Source organism: Eschrichtius robustus, chromosome 3 (genome assembly GCF_028021215.1).
Source record: "Eschrichtius robustus isolate mEscRob2 chromosome 3, mEscRob2.pri, whole genome shotgun sequence".
NCBI classification, from domain to species: domain Eukaryota; kingdom Metazoa; phylum Chordata; class Mammalia; order Artiodactyla; family Eschrichtiidae; genus Eschrichtius; species Eschrichtius robustus.
In genome coordinates, this window is record NC_090826.1 from 185,440,614 (window position 1) to 185,457,945 (window position 17,332).

The following is a 17,332-nucleotide window of genomic DNA, read 5'->3' on the forward strand; positions in this document are numbered from 1 at the left end:
TGTCTTATGTTACCTTGCTTAAAGATTGAATGAAAAGATTGTACAAAAAGACTGTAAATGTGTATAGACTGATGAATATATTCCTACAAGGTGAAATTTTTTTAAGGTAATTTAATAATCAACCCCATAGATAAGTTCAGAATATTTATATTATTTGATGTAAAAGTGATATTTAGATACAATATGGTAGATGCCAGATTTTTACCACTGGCTGGAGTTATACTAGGATCATCCTTAACTTCAAAATAGTAGTAAAAAGGAATACTTTACTTAACATTGAGTGGCCTTAAATGACAGTTATCATTTTGAAGGATATAATTTTTAACAGTTGGCGATTTAATTTAGTCATTCATTTATATGCATGTATTTATATATTTGTTTAACATAGCAATACTTTTTAAAATTTTAAGTGTATAATTTACTCTATTATTTCTAATAAAAATATTAAAATAAAAATGATGTCTAGTTTTACTTTCACTAAGTACAATACTTATTTCAAAATTCACTAGATTAAAGAAAAATATAGTCATGTTCAGATTTCTGTAACTTAAAAATGAAATGCAGTAACTAACTTTATTCTTAAGTTACGAAACTGTGACTCTTGGGAATTTATAGTAAGAAAACTTTTTGATGCCTGTTTTTTGTTTTTTTTTTTTTTCTCAGCAACTCAACCATCCTAATGTAATTAAATATTATGCATCATTCATTGAAGATAATGAACTAAACATAGTTTTGGAATTAGCAGATGCTGGTGATCTATCCAGAATGATAAAGGTAAGGTTTTTTTTTTTTTTAAACTGAAGATTTATTTTTTCTAATAGAGTTGTAGGTTAAAAATATAGGCATGTTAGCTACTTTAAAGACCTCAACGCGGTGCTTAACATACGGTAGCCCTGTAATAAGTGGTAGGCAGTAGTGATGACTATGATTATGAAGCTAGATACCTGGTGAAGTCACACTGGATGTGTGAACACTCCAAGACCAACCTGGAAATAGACCGAGGGCTTGTCTTCTGTAAGCTGAAGTTATAGTTGTGCAGCTTGATTTCTCCAGCCAGAGCACCCTGAATCCTGCATCTCTGGACATCAAACAGAGGGGCCAGTGGGAGATTGTAGAGCAGCCTGGCCTGGGCTGTCCCCGCTCCTGGGAGGGTTGCTCAAAGAAGAAAGTGGGCCTTAGATTCAAACTTGCACATCAAACCCTGATTTGACCACTTAAAAGTTATTTCTTTTCTAAGGGCATGTTAATTGGGTTTAAGTTCAGCTACAAGTTATAGAAACTGCCAAATAACAGTAGCCTAAAAACGGCTTATCCTTGGGCTTAACTTCTTCTTTTTTTTTAATTTATGTTTTTGGCTGCGTTGGGTCTTAGTTGTGGCATGCGGGATCTTTCATTGTGGTGCGTGGGCTCTTCGTTGTGGTGCGCGGGCTTCTCCCTAGTTGTGCTGTGCAGGTTTTCTCTCTAGTTGTGGCGCACAGGCTGCAGGGCGCGTGGGCTCTGTAGTTTGCGGCATGCAGGCTCTAGTTGAGGCACGTGAGCTCAGTAGTCGTAGCACGCGGGCTTAGTTGCCCCGTGACATGTGGGATCTTAGTTCCCTGACCAGAGATCAAACCCGTGTCCCCTGCATTGCAACGCGGATTCTTTACCACTGGACCACCAGGGACTTACTTAACTTCTGTCTGTGTACCATATTTTTTCCAAAACAAGATAATACTAGAACCTACTTCATAGGGTCGTTTTAAATGATTAATTAATTGATACTTACTAAGAACTTAGAAGAATGTCCCACATATAGGAAGGCTATGTAAATGGAAGCTATTGCTGTATTGTTAGTGTTATTATGTATATTTCTCTGTTGCGTAAAATTCTGGGGCTAATATGGCAGTTCTGATCTCAGATTCTCAGAGACCAAGCCTGTTTACAGCTGATCAAGTCGTAGCCGTGACGGGAGAAAGGGCACCGGCTGGCTGTATCTAAGGCACGTCACTGGATGCTGCCACGCACTGTTTTCCCCTTCATCCCATTGGCCAGAATTTCATCTCATGAACGTGTGTAGGTGCAGGGGAGGCTGGCATGTGTAGTCTTCATTTGGCTGTCCATGTGTGAGCTAAACTTCTCTTACTCTGGAAGCTGAATTGAACAGTGTGGAAATCAGCAAAGACCAACGAAATGAGAAAAGCAAGAGCTGTTCATTCTGAGCCTGTTCCAGCAACGGAGTCAACCACTGTCACCAGTGTGTTGGCAGAGATTCTCGGGCAGGTAGAGGAGGGAGGGACTCTTTATAGTGGATAAAAGAGGAGGCTTCGGGTGTGCCCTGATGGGAGGCCACTGGCACACAGAAGCTGTTGGTGAGCTTCCTCCAAGTTGGGCATCTTAGGTGACTGGTGAGGCTGCGTATTTGGCTTTCTCTGCTTGGTCCTAAGTTGGAAGCAAGGATGAAAATTGGGGAAGCTGTCAGTTACTAAGTCCTGGCCATTTGGGACTAACTGTTACAGAAGTTATTGTTTAGCTTACTGGATTGTCACTAGAGAGAGCAGTCTGACCTCCTCCGAGTCTGATGGAGCAGGCTGGCTTCCCGGGCTGTTTAGTTAAAGATGAAAGGTTGGTTTCCTGGTCAGGTTGCTGGGGATTGTGGTTCAGAGTTCTGTTCTGTTTTTATATGTGGTCTGGCCATCGTCTATTTGTATATTCAGTCTCTTAACAGATACCTGAGCACAACCAGTAATCTCTGCTACATGGAGTTCTTGTAAGGGGTTTTAAAAACAGTGTCAGGCGCTTTGTATGCATTATCTTGTTTACTCGTCAGAAGAATTCTCAGAGGTAATTTTGACACTTAGAGAAGATAAGTATCATTACTAATAAATAGAAGAACTGTATTTGAAATTAAGTTTGTCTGATGTAAAAACCCGTGTGTTTTTCTTTAGTGGCCCTTGAGAATTTTTGTATCACAAAACTCCTTTGAAAAATCAGGTGAAAACCCTTGACCTTCTCCCCCGGAAAATGCTGATGCATACACAGTTTGCATTCCATTCCAAGCCCTTTGGCAGATGTTCTTATCAAGGCATTTGTGGATTTACTAGCAGTAGCTGAGAACCCTGCTCTCCAGTGTGAGTTCAGTGTCAGCCATTTGAACTCTCATTACTTAACTTCTCTTAGGGTCAGTTTCCTCGTTTGTAAGATGGAGACCGTTTTGAGATTGCTTTCTAAATTATAGAAACGCTACATAAAAGGAGGATAACATTCCTACTATCACAGAATGCTATCAAGCTGACGCTGTTTAAAGTCCCGTGGTAGGATGACACACTTCCCATCAGTTATCTGACTTTCTGTTGTAGGGACTTCCCACCGCTACCACAGATAGCTAACCACCAACAAAATGTCTGCAAATTAATTAACGATAAAAAAAGTCTTAATTTTAAAAAGAAATGCAAATACACAAATGGAAAATCTTACAAAACAGCTCTCTATCAAGGTGAGACACATAAGAGCTCATGTAAATAATCCTTACAAGAGAGACAACTAACATGAAATTCTTTGCTTGAACCTTTTAGGTACAAGAGTTAACTTAATTACTTATAGTGTGAAGGAAAGAGGGCAAATCCCTATTGGGCAAATGCCTGCTGAAGCAGATAAAAGAAACAGACAATTTCAGTTCCAAAGTCTTGCCCTAGATTGAGAGATTGATGATTTAGGGGCTTGATTGTCTTAGAGTTTTTGCTCTTGTTCAATCTGGTTTTCTTCCTTTGCTGCTCCTACTTCAGACATAAAGGTTGCTGTTCCTGGCCTAATGCCAAGGCATGCCTGGGCCTATGACATTTACCTTGGAAGAGTACTCCTGTCCTTTCACACTTGAGAAAACTAACTCAAAACCAGAGTGCCTTACAGAAGCCCTGTTACCTCCATCTTCAGCAGATTCAGATTTCTTCGGCCCGTGAGGAAGGAAAAATTTGTCAGTGTGATCTTATATTTATTGTGGCGATGAACTCAGCTCCACATTCAAACAGACTTGCCATCACTTGACGTTATCAAGGAAATTTTTAATCAGCTGACCCTGTGGATCTAGTAAGATAGATTAAGAAGAACAGAACTCTGGTAACGAGTAGTAACTTCCCATTATAGAATGGATAGCTATACCCTTAGTCAGGGGCTGCTGATTAAAATTTGAAAGTATCTATCATGTAAAAGACTATTTAGGGAACTTCTTAAAAAAATAAAATATATCAACTGATTCCTAGTAAGTTATAAGCTTTTAGAGCAGCATAGTGTACTTTGGTAGAATACTGAAGTGGTTTTTCTTGACAGGATTAGTACTATCATTCCTCCTTCCTCACCCACAGGCTTTACTGTGTAAGCCTTTAATGATCCTGTCCTTTGTTAGAGCCACTATCAGTTTGCCTAGTCAAGATACAAGACATTCTTGGGTCTGGTTTTCTAGATCCTCTTGGAGCTGCACTTCTAAAGGTTGAAAGTAATACTATCAAGTCTGTAGGTCTTACAGTAATCTCAGCATAATGACCATAACAGAAAGTTTGACTAGTGTTCAGAATAGAAAGTTTGACCAAGCAGACTCACATGAGTAGAATGTCTTCATATCCTGATTATATAGTCATGTATGCCTTTTGCAGTATGATATTTTAGACCTGACCAAATACCTAATTGTATTGGGAGGGAGTAATTTAATAACTTGGGAGGATCTGACCTGTGAGATCTCTCCTGGTCCTTCATCACACAGAATTACTCTGATTATGGATTGACGCATTTCAATAGAACACATAGTTGTGGCTTTTCTCTCCATTTGACTTAGTAAGCATAGTGTTTATTATTTTTTTAAATATAAAGCATCTCTGATTAATTTTCTCAAATGGTGAAAGCCTTAACTTTTCCTCCCTGCCTTTCCATCTCCCAGATAAACCACTGACTTTTATGTGCATAAAACCTTTCCAACTTTATTTTGTATCTTTACACACATACACACACATACAAAAATATATACTGATTATGTATTCTTTCTCAGATGCATCACAGTGTATTTAATTATTGCTTTATTATAGACAGTTGGACTGTTTCCATCGTTTAATTCTTACAGAGAAAGCTCCAGTACAAAACCTTGTGTATTTCAATACAACAGTACCATACACACTGTATTTAATAGACAGTTACACAGATTTCTATAAATAATATTGCTGCCCAATAAGGTATGTGCATTTTAAATCATAACAGATACTACCAATTGTTCTCTCAAATAGTTATACCAGTTTGTAGCCTTAAAGAAAATAACACTCTTTAATTTGTTTATTTACTGACATTGACTGTGTGCTGTACGCCTGGTTTATGGCTTCTTGGAACTTGTCTAGGAGAGAGGCATTTAACTGACACTCATAGAAAACTGTGTAACTGGAGTTGTAATAAGTTTTGTAAAGGAGTAGGATGGGTTAGAATGGTAGTTTGTAACAAGACAGCCAAATCTAGACAGACTGGGAGCTTCTGAGGGTGATAGAGGACTCTAAGCAGTGCTGCTGTGGCCTTGATTTAACTACTGAATCTTAATGACTGAGCTGCAGTTTCCTTGGGTACGAAATTGGGTTAATAATACCTGCCTTATAGTCTTATTATGAGGGCTAAATCATATATAGGTATTTTATTTTTGTAGGCGTAGGTACAGATGTGTGCACACACTTAAGTATTATAATTACATGTGCCTATCTGAAGGTGTGCTATCAGTATACTTGATAGGTACTGGAACGTTCTTTATTCTGTTTAAATACTCCGGTCACCCCTTCTCCCCTCTCCTCTCACCACACTTCACAGATGGCAGCCCGCCTTCTTTCACAGTGAATGGACGTCATCAGTCAGGATGCCTTCACCTTCCCGTGGCCGAACCTGCTGGACCAGCCTGGCCCTTCACTCCTCTCTCCTCCTTCTCTCCTGTCTCCGTATTCCTTGTTGGACAGAAGGGATTGTGTGTGTCGCCACCTGGGTTCTTTGTTCTTTCTCTACCCCGATTCTCAGAACCCTTAGTTATCTGTTCCCCATCCTGGAGGCGTCTGCTGGGTCCTTCTAACACCACTCGAACATGCTCAGGTCACTGTTATCTTAAACACGTTCACACGCACACACGTGCGTTCACACACATCCTGCCTTCACGCATTCACTGATTTCATCCGAGAACCGTATGTCTAGTGGGGAAGACAGAGTGATAGGCGAGTGGAAATGCAGTATGTCAGACGTCGGTCAGCACAGCGGAGAAGAAGGAAGTCGGGGTCAGAGGAGGGTGCTGCTGCTGTAAACGGGACGACGTGGGGAGCCCCCGCTGGGTCCCGTCCTGCCGCCCCCGTCCCCGCCTGGCTTTCCCTTCCCGCTGCCCGAGCTCTCTCTGTCTCCGCAGTCAGACGCTCACTCCTGGCCCGGCTTCGAGCACACCACGGGGCGTGGCTCTCGAGTGACGTGTGTCATTCAGTCCAGTGGCCGGGTCCGGGCCTCGCTCTGCTTGACCCTCAGCCGCCTTTGCCTCTGCTTTTCCCACCCTCCTTCTTAAGACTCCCCCTATGGCCCGTTGAGTCCCAAAGCGCCTTGGTTTTCTTCCTGCCTCTCTGGAGACTGATTCTTCTTGACTGAGTCATTCTCTTCTTCCTAGTCGTGAATGACGGAGTTTTAAAAGTTTCAGTCCTGGCTTTTTTTTTGCTTTTTGCTTTTCGCTCCCTTCCCAGTTGATCTTGTTCGTGCCAGTGGATCAGTTACTCTCTAGGCTCGTGTTGATCCAGTTGCTTGTCTGTAGTGTGGAGCTCTGTCTGAATCCTGAGCACACGCGGTTCCCCACGTCTACACGGGGACCCGTGGTTTCCCTCATGGAGGCTGGCCCCGGGCTGTCCAGGGTGCACGCTGGACCCACACGCTGGACCCCAGCAGTCTTCTCGGACATTCTTTCTCTCTTACCTCCCCTTTTCAGTCTGTCACCGAGTTCTGTTTACTTTCCTTCTCAGTGTCTCTCAGGTTTCTCCACCCAGCTCCGTTGCCGTTTCTCTCCCTGCTGAGTGAAGGACTGTCACCTCTCACCTGGAACGTGGGAGCTTTTTAACTAATCTCCCAGCATCCAGGATCCATCCCTCAAATCTATTATATTTCTCCATCAGTCTTTAAGAGAAGTGAGGAAGGAGAGAAAAACAAAGAAAGAAAAACCTCTGCTTTCAAACCTTCCTAGAGTTTCCCATTGAGGTAAAGATAAAGATGTTTGACGAGACGTACAGAACCACGTGTGATCCAGAACATAGGCTCTCGGAGAGAGGAACCGTCCTCTGCGTCGTGTCCTCACACACCCCTCGTGCTGAGGACAGAGCCCTGCACACAGTAGGTGCTCAGCAAGCCCTTGCTGTAGAATCTGCCCCGCCTCCCCTCCCGGGCCCCAGAAGCGGCCTCTCAGTTCTTCTTCAGGGCAGTCGAGCATCAGCTCCCGCTGCCCCAGGTGCTGTGTCCCCCAGGCTGGCCGGGCTTATGTCTGTCTGTCCTGCAGCTCTCTGCTCAGACATCACTTTCTCAGGGATGGTTTTCTTTGACCTGTAGACGACTCTATGCTCTTAAGAGTCCCGGCATACTCTTCTCTCAGTGCTTCGTTAACACATTCATGCCTTTATTGGTGGGATTGTTTTCCTGATGTCTGGATTTCCCATTTGACCTAAAGCCCTGCTGCGTACAGGGACTGTGTCTGCTTCGCTCACCAGCCTGCCTTCATTTTCCAGGGAGTACCTGGCTGACAGTAGAAACTCAGTAAGTGTGTGGAGAGTGTATGTATAACAGTTGATTGTCTCACCTCTGTTCCACTCCCCTGTTCCAGGGGTCCATCAGTAAACATGGGTGGTGGTATGACAGGCACATACATGTCTCCTACTGTTTCATACTCCGGTCCCACGAGGAGGTGCTAAGATATCGCGTGGTATGCGGCATGAGAGGAGACAGCGTTCTGATACAGGAAGGGGGCTTTTTTGGCCCTAAGAAATTCTAAAATTGTTTTCTAACCACTTTGATTTGTGTTATAAGCCAGTCTTTATAAAAGAGACCACATCATGGAAAAAATCATAGGAACTTCTTTATGAAGGAACATGACAGTGACTTAGTGCTTTATAAAGGACAGCAGTAGATACTTGAATTGTAAGAAACGTGATTCATTTCTTTATGGTGAGTAAAATTGTAAGTCATTGTTCATCACAACAATATATTTCACTGTCTCAACTCTTCAGCTTAATTGGGGTAGAAGAGGAAATATAGCTCCTGGTCTGTATTCCAGAAATGAACCTCTGGATAGCACTGCATCAAAGATTTTTACAAGTAAATAATTAATTGGTTTAGAGCAGGCTGACAAATATAATTAAGCAATTTATAGTGGAAATATTCAGTATTTCTCTAATTAGTGACAGAGGAATACCTGAGGCTGTGGTCAGAGGAAATACTTCCCAGATGAGTTTTAAGATAAAAGGAAATCCAGAATGTTTCATCATATATTTCTTTATCATCAGTAATCAGAATTTTAAAGGAAAAGACTCTTACAAAGTAACCAGTTGGATTATAGTTTATCAAGTTGTGATATCTATATGCTATACATTTTCTTTATTGTATCCTAAATTGGACCCAATACATGTTCCATTTTGTAGTATGCCTTATTAATACTATTTATTTCACTTTTCTGTTGCTAAGAAACATATTTGGTGATGGAGACTTAGTATAGAGGAGATAAGAGACTAATCTCAGAAATATGTGAACTAGAGCTCTGTTTATTACACTTTGTCAGTAGAAATATTGCTAAAATATATTTAAAATTTTCATAGCCTATTTTTCTAAAATATAGTTTATTCTTTGAACTATTTATAAGTTCCTATATTTATAATTGCCTATTAGAAAGTCAGTTTGAGACAGATAGAAGAAAATATAAGTGCATATATTTAACATTATATTTTTTAAAGCTATACTTGACTAAAATATCAGTAAAACAAGATATAACCCAACATAAAAAGTCTCATGAAGGGAAACTCAGAAGTTTGTTATCTGCCAAAAAATTGTCATACCTCACCACACTGGCTAAGAAGGAAGTGAATATTACTCTTACAGATTTTTTTTTAGTGAAAGATGAAATACAAATAATTTAAATTGAACTCTGTTTTGTGCCAAGAGTTTGACACAATTTCAAGTAATTAGTTAAGGCTATCTCTTTTTTCCCCTCCAATTTTATTGTGATATAATTGAGATGCATCACTGTATAAGTTTAAGGTGTACAGCATAATGGTTTGACTTACATGTAATATATTGTGAAATGAATATCACAGTAAGTTTAGTGAGTATCCATTAGCTCGTATAGGTACAATAAAAAGAAAATGCAAAAAAAAAGGAAAAAAAATGGTTTTTTTCTTGCGATGGGAACGCTTAGGATTTATTCTCTTAACAACTTCCCTGTGTATCAGACAGCAGTGTTGACTGTAGCCATCATGCTGTACATTGCATCACTAGCACTTATTTATCTTATAGCTGGAAGTTTGTACCTTTTGATCATCTTCCTCCAGTTCCCCCTCCCCCCTCCCCTGCACTTCCGGCAACCACAAATCTGATCTCTTTTTTCTATGAGACTGTGTGTGTGTTTGTGTGTTTTTTATTTAGATTCCATATGTAAGCGACATCATGCAGTATTTATCTTTCACTTAGCACAATGCCCTCAAGGTCCATCCATGTTTTTGCAAATGGCAGGATGTCCTCATTTTTTATGGCTGAATAATACTCCATTGTATATGTACCACAGCTTCTTTATCCATGCACTGATTGATGCACGCTTAGGTTGTTACCATGTCTTGGCTACTGCAAATAATGCTGCAGAAACATAGGTGTGCAGATACCGAGTTTGTTTTCATTTCCTCTGGATATATTTCCAGAAGTGGAATTGCTGGATCACATGGTTTTATTTTTAGTTTTTTATTTTTAGTTTTACTTTTTTGAGGCTCCTCCACGGCGGCTACACCAGTTTACAATCCCATCAACAGTGCACAAGGGTTCCCCTTTCTCCACATCCTGGCCAGTGTTTGTTATCTCTTGTCCTTTTTTGATGGCCATTCTAACAGGCATGAAGTGGTATCCCATTGTGGTTTTGATTTGCATTTCCGTAATGACTAGTGATGTTGAGCATCTTTTCATGTACCTGTTGGCCATTCATATATCTTCTTTGGAAAAATGTCTACTCAGGTCTTTTGCCTGTTTGTTAATTGGATTATTTGGGGTTTTTTTGCTGTGGAGTTGTGTGAGTTCTTTATATATTTTGGATATTAGCCCCTCATCAGATATATCGTTTGCAAATGTTTTTTTCCCATTCTGTAGGTTGTCTTTTCACTTTTTGATTGTTTCTTTTGCTGTGCAGAAGCTCTTTAGTTTGATGTCATCGTACTTCTTTATTTTTCATTTTGTTGCTTATGTTCTAGGTGTCATATCCAAAAAATCATTGTCAGGGAGCTTTTTCCTATGTTTTCTTCTAGGAGTTTCATGGTTTCAGGTCTCACATTTAAGTCTTTAATTCATTTCAAGTTAATTTTTGTGAGTGGTGAAAGATAAGGGTCTAGTTTTATTCTTTTACATGTGGATGTCCAATTTTCCCAGTACCATTTATTGAAGAGACTGTCTTCTCCCTATTGAGTATTCTTGGCTCCCTTGTCAAATATTAGTTGACTGTAAATCCTTGGGTTTATTTCTGGGCTCTCAATTCTTTTCCGTCGACCTATGTGTCTGTTTTCATGCCAGTACCATACTGCTGTGATTACTGTAACTTTGTAATATAGTTTGAAATCAGGAAGTGTGATGCCTCCCACTTTATTCTTCTTTCTCAGGATTGCTCTGGCTGTTTGGGGTCTTTTGTGGCTCCACATAAATTTTAGAATTGTATTGTCTACTGCTGTGGAAAATGCCATTGGAATCTTAATAGGGATTGCACTGAATCTATAGATGGCTTTTGGTAGGATTGACACTTTAATAATATTAATTCTTCTGATCATGAACATGGGATTTCTTTCCATTTATTTGTGTCTTCTTCAGTTTGTTTCATCAGCATCTTGTAGTTTTCTGAGATCGTTCACCTCCTTGGTTAAGATATTCCTAAGTATCTTATTGTTTTTGATGCTACTGTAAATGGAATTGTTTATTTCTTTTTCAGATAATTCACTATTACTGTATAGAAACATTACTGATTTTTATATGTTAATTTTTTATCCTGAAACTTTACTGAATTCGTTATTTAGAACTAACGGTTTTTTGGTGGAGTCTTTAGGATTTTTTACTTATAAAATCATGTCATCTTCAAGTAGAGACAATTTTACTTCTTCCTACCCGGTTCTGATGCCCTTAATTTGTTTATTTTCTTGCCTGCTTGCTCTGGCAGGTTCTTTCAGGGCTGTGTTGAATAAGGGTGGCGAGAGTGGCTCCTGTGTCTTGTTCCTGAGTTAGGCTACCTCTTCTTATTTGTAATATATTTAGATACAGGCTGTGTTTTTGGGTTGTCAACTGTGTATTTTCTACATTGTTACCACCTGTGTGGTATTTCTTTTAAATTTCGTAGGAGCTTTAAGACTCTTCCTTTATACAGACATAATGATAATTTTTTATACTGATTTTTTTACTGTGTTTATAAATGCACTTTGTATTAGTTTTTAATTGCTAATTATCACAAACTTAGCAGCTTAAAGAAACACAAATTTATTATCTCACAATTTGTGGGGGAGGTCAGTGAGTTCACATGCTGGTTTGTGGGTTCTTTGCTCAAGGTCTTAGAAGCTGAAATCAAGGTGCCAGCTGGGCCTGTGGTCTCATCTGAGGTTTAGGGCTTTCTTCCTTGTTCACTGATTGTTGGGAGCATTCAATTCCTTGCGGCTGTATGATGGAAGTCCCTGCTTTCTTCCTGGTTGTCAACTGGGAGCAGTCTTCGAGGCCACGTGGCCCTCTCTGCTGTGGCAGTTTGCTCCCTTAAGGCCAGCAGGAGAGTCTCTCTGGCTTGGAATCTCTCTGCCTTCTTTGAAGGGTTTACCCGATTAGGTCAGGTTCACCCAGGATAATCTTCCTGGTGATTATCTCAAAAGTAGCTGATTTAGAGCCTTAATTATGTCTGCAGAATCCTTTCTGTCACATGAGATAACCTAATATGGGGGTGATAGTTCATCACATTCACCACCCAGCTCACACTCAAGGGGAGGGGATGGTGCACCAGGACTTGAGGATTTTGAGGGGTGAGGTATGTCTGAGAATTCTGCTTACCACAAACTTTGATAAGTTAGCTAAAACATGAAGTGTTTTGGAGATAATTATTATCTTCAGGTATTACAACGTGTAAATCTTGTTCGCCTTCTTGGTGTGGTTGTTTTTTTGCATTTGCAGACATATTCGTATCTGTTCTTATCCAAACTTAGAGGCTGTACTGGAAATAAAATCACTTAGAAATGTCTTTTACACTCTTGACCTTTGGATCCCTGAAGCAGTAAAATCTCCCCAGCAGCACCATCTATCTTTGCTGACTCTGATTTATGGTTTAGAGGATACAGACACTGTCCATTTCAGCATCTGGCATAAAGTGTGCAGCCCAAGCCAGACCACAGGGAGAATTGCCAGCGATTCCAAATGCAGTCTGTTTCCTGCTGAATCTCTTGTATTAACGATTGCTATCTATCTTATATTATACATGACTTCAGAATTACTCAGAAGTCTTAAGGTTGCAGATTAGTGGCGCTATCTGAAAAAAACTATACAGAATTGAATATTCTATACATCGATACCTACACATCATGCACGTACACCTGTGTGTGTGTAACCATGTAGATTTATGTCTGTGTGGTATGTATATGTAAGTGTGTTATACAGCATTATTTTTACAGAAGCAGTGTTACTGATAAAGTATACCTTGAGTTTTCTTTGATACCTGAGAAGTTTGGTAATAAAGTAGTATTGAACTTAGGGATTTTAATAAATTGAAAATTATGTACCATAATGGCCGTTATGTTGTCCGGTGAGCATAATGAAAAAGTGGTGTGTAAGTTTTGAACTATATTTACTTAGGAAAAAATCAGAAGATAATTTTCAGGGAACTTTTTGCTCCTTCTATTTGAAGGTAATATTGATTGAAAGCAGCCTTTCTAAACCATTTACCACCATGAGCAGTAGTGCTGGTAGCTGAAGACAATTAAGTAGAGAGAAGAGGTACAGACTTCTGTCCCATTTTTCTTTGTTCAAATTTCTACTGAGAGACTTTTATTGTCTCATTATTGTTCTGCTGTCTTCCTTGTCCATTAAGAATATTGAAATATCTTTCTAACTCTCCTACTATTGTCTGGTTTGACATAACTAGAAAGAATTCATCAAAGAGGCAAGTGTTACCCTCTCTCTTTGTGACCTTCCATGTCGTCCTAAAGATGGACTTCCTGCTTTTTCATCTCACCACCTCTGTCTCTAGTCCTCTAATGCAGTAGAGACAACATCTTAAGTATTTCCAAGTATTTTCCCATAAATTTTAGGAACATGGAAGCTTCTCTTAAGAATGATCAACGTGGCAGCAATGCAGGCGTCATTCCTTGTGGTAATTCTGATGCATTCATATCTTTTTCATTGATTTTTTAAAATATCCTAAGTTTCCTTGACACTGACGTATGAACATTTAGAAGGCAACTTTTCAGGGGGAAGAATATTGTGACTTTATAGGAGCTTATTTTTCTTGTTTGCTAAATAAGGTCTTTTTTTTTTCCCCCAAGGCTTAATTACTCAGAAAAAAAATCTTATCTGTTTCACATTTTCTACCATAAGATAAAGTATGTTTTCCACTTTCATTATTAACCTATATGATTTTGACTTTGGGGAATGAGTGGATTACATTGATGTTCTATTAAATTATAATTAGAAACGGCTGAATACACTTAGCAGCTTTTCTAACATTTATAGGAAAGGAAAAAGACAAGTAGAGCTTGGATGAGAAATGTTTTATCAAAGAGGATAAAATTAAATGCAGATGATAAATATTTTTAGTGATCTCCTGACTGCCAAGCCCACTCTACTTGCATCTTCTAAAGCAACTTAGGATACCTAAATTTTATTCTGAGTGCCAAGGGTGAAAATATTCACACATTGCAAATTAGTATCACATACCAAATTCTAATTGAGACATAACTATTTTATGCATTTATATAATTCCCAGAATTGGTGTATAGCAAATACTTGTACGGTTTAGTCTGTTGACACCTTCTTATGTCTTTGGAATAGAAATATTTCTATGGAAAGGTGGATATATAATAAAAATCACACTTAGAACTGTCAGTTACACTTCTAGAAGCATCCTGTCTTTTCCATCACCCAGTCCCTGTGCACTTGATTCTTTGAAATAACCACTGCAAAATGTCATCTTATAAAAATGCATTATACTTACAGAAATGTTTGGGAACATAACATCCCTTCTGTTGGTAAATGGTTGACCTAATTACAAGGTCAGTTACCTTATAATTACCTAATTACAAAAATTTGACCTGTTATCTCATGTGAAGGCCATTTATAGCATTAACTGGACTTATGGGGATCTCAGAGGTATTAGGATTGTTATTTTTGCTTTGTTTTTATCAGTTGGAGATTTAAAGGACAGGACATACTAGTAAAATTTGTTATTTTTAAGTGTGAAAATGTGCCAATCAGGCATTTATTATTTGTGTTTTATTTGTAACTGAGATACTTCAGAGGCGGCAGGCGCCACACAGATCATCTCCAAACTCTGCTTAATATGGTGAGGACACAGAGGCCCAGCAAGGTTAAGCTTAGGCTTGTTCAAGGTCACACAACCATTACTGTCAAGAATCAGGTCTGTTATTAAAGGTGCATATGGATTCTGTGAGTGGCACATGAAACATTTGGTGACACTCCCAGGCAGGAAATAGTTCCTCATAGTGAACATAAATTACTTCCTCTTGTTAGGTACTTGGAAGAGATGGAAAACAGCTGAAACAGCTGATGCCTGCAATGCCAGTTCTCATATAACTTCATTATTTCTTGTTATTTAATTACCATTTCTCCTAATCTTCTTCAAGAATGACTTGCCTGACAGGATTGTTATTTGTTGTTTTTTTGGTTTTGTTTTTAACTACAGCAGTATGTTGTTTCCAAAGGATGCTTGGTATATGGTTCCCAGGACCAGCACACAATCGTGGGTCCCCTTGTTGACAAATGATTAGGAATTTCTAGGTGGCAGAACAGAGCAAGCATTACACTCAGTGCAGGGCCCTGCATGAACGTATGGGCCGCTCACCTGTGAAGCTGGCACTATGATGGTTCTGGGTGTTTTGTCTGAAACTTTCTTGTTAAAAATTAATATACCAAACTACGGGCTTAAATATTTTGATACACTATAGAGATTAACTTTTTTTTTTTTTTTGATCCAACAAGATAATTTTCTGTTCTTTCTCTGTTGATGAGTTTATGCTGGGTAATACTGTTAAAATTTTTTCCCAAGATTTCCTGAGGAGGAATGCTAGAGTTATAAAACTTAGAAATAAATGTATGTGCTGTTTGGAGTAGTGGTGTCTAGATTCAGGAACCAAGTGACCCAGAAACTGATACTTGATAGGCAGTGTCCACCATGTAATTTGGTCTGGGGCATTTAATTTGTAGGAGGATGTTTGACAATTTAAAAAAAAGATGTGACTATTTTCCAAAAATCTTTGAATGGAAGCAGCTTGCATCAGCTAGCCTCTTTTATATTAATACACATCATTCAGTGACACTGCACATGTTTTACCAGGGATGCTGAATTTCACCTAAGTGAGATGCTGGTAATCTTTTTACACACAAGTGAGAATATAATATAACCTGATGTTTGTATACGCATTTTACATGTACCCTGGCTGCCTTTTTTGTTACATCTTTTTTTTTTTGATGTGAATAATGTTCAGTGTTTATTTGAATAATGTTGATGGAGATAGAAAATATGCTTTTAAAGTAAACAATATTTGAAGCTTTGCATAGAAAAAAGATGAACGTACCTTTGAAAAAAAGACTAAATAATAATTCTGTCCAAGTGGTTAGGTATACCTGAGTGCTAATTTCTGTCTTTTCATGACTTTTTAGATATTTTATTTTCAGATATAAAAAGTTAAAATTCTATTTTATAACATAAATATAGTAAAAATGACATATCCTGTAAGTTGTTTTCACAGAAATCTTTATTAATACTAACATTTAAAAATTATTTATTGCTTTATTAAAAACTTACCACATGACAAATAAATGTACATTTTTTATTTCTGTGTATTGGTATTAGATTTTTTTCCAAATCTAGAGCTGAATATTTATGTGGGACTGTCTTTTTTCGAGAGAAAAATAGGATTTTTGAGCAGTAATGCCATTTGACTGGATAATTAACTTTTAAAAGATATGTGTATATTAGAATAAGTTAAGAAAAGGTGGTTCTTTTTTTTAATACATTGGCATTTTGTAAGTTCCTCCTTTGTAGTCCTGATATAAATTTTACCAGTAGTAAAAACAATTCAAATTCCTATTGCCTTTTTTCTGTTCATCCTCTTTTTAAGAGATAGCCAACAGTGCCACCATCAGAACAGACAGCCTTTTCTCATCATAAGTATTGGTTTCCTCAAAAAAAAAAAAAAAAAAAAATCCTACACTGAAGGATGGTTGAAAAACTGCATGTGTTTAAACAGACACGTAAAAAATATTGGAAGATAACCAATGACGTAATAATGAAACTGCTTTTGGTTTATTTTATGATCCAGTCAAATTCCTAAAATTATTCTTCAGAAACATGTTAGTAATTCAGATAGTTACATTTGGCCGAGTCATTCTGTCTCGGTAGCATTATATTGATGCCAGTTTATTGTTATCATCTTTAATTTGTTACTGAAAGAAACGATCCTAAACAAGAACATGAAAACGTGAAAATAGTCGGACTGTCTTGGCCTGATTTACACCTTCCATTCTGAGGGCAATTTTTTCATTCTGCCCTTTCCTTTATATATGATTTATTTTTTAATAATGGAACTTTAAAGGTAAATTGTCAAGTTAATTATAATTACGGTGGTTTCAGAATCTATATTAAAGCATAAGATTCTTCTTTCATGGTCTGATACTTACATGATACGGTATATTTATTATTGAATGAAAAGAAACCTGGTCCCCATCTTCCTGTTGACATCAAACAGTCTTCTGATATGCTAATCCAGAGTGAGGGAGAGCAGCACATAGACTGGCTTTATTTGGACTCATTCCAAGTCTGAAAGAGAATTATGTGTGTAGAACTGATTTTGCAGCATTGGCCCCATAGAATGAAAACCGATGCTCA

The 17,332-nt window shown here is 38.4% G+C and overlaps 1 protein-coding gene across 3 annotated transcripts in view; it reads left to right on the forward strand.

The window, feature by feature from the left end:
• The window catches only part of NEK7 (NIMA related kinase 7), a 136,482-nt gene that overhangs the window by 73,240 nt on the left and 45,910 nt on the right, over window positions 1-17,332 (forward strand). For all 3 annotated transcript variants that reach the window (XM_068541856.1, XM_068541854.1, XM_068541855.1), the window contains one exon: window positions 664-774. In XM_068541856.1, coding sequence (XP_068397957.1) covers window positions 664-774 — 111 coding nt within the window. The remainder of the gene's footprint in view (window positions 1-663; window positions 775-17,332) is intronic.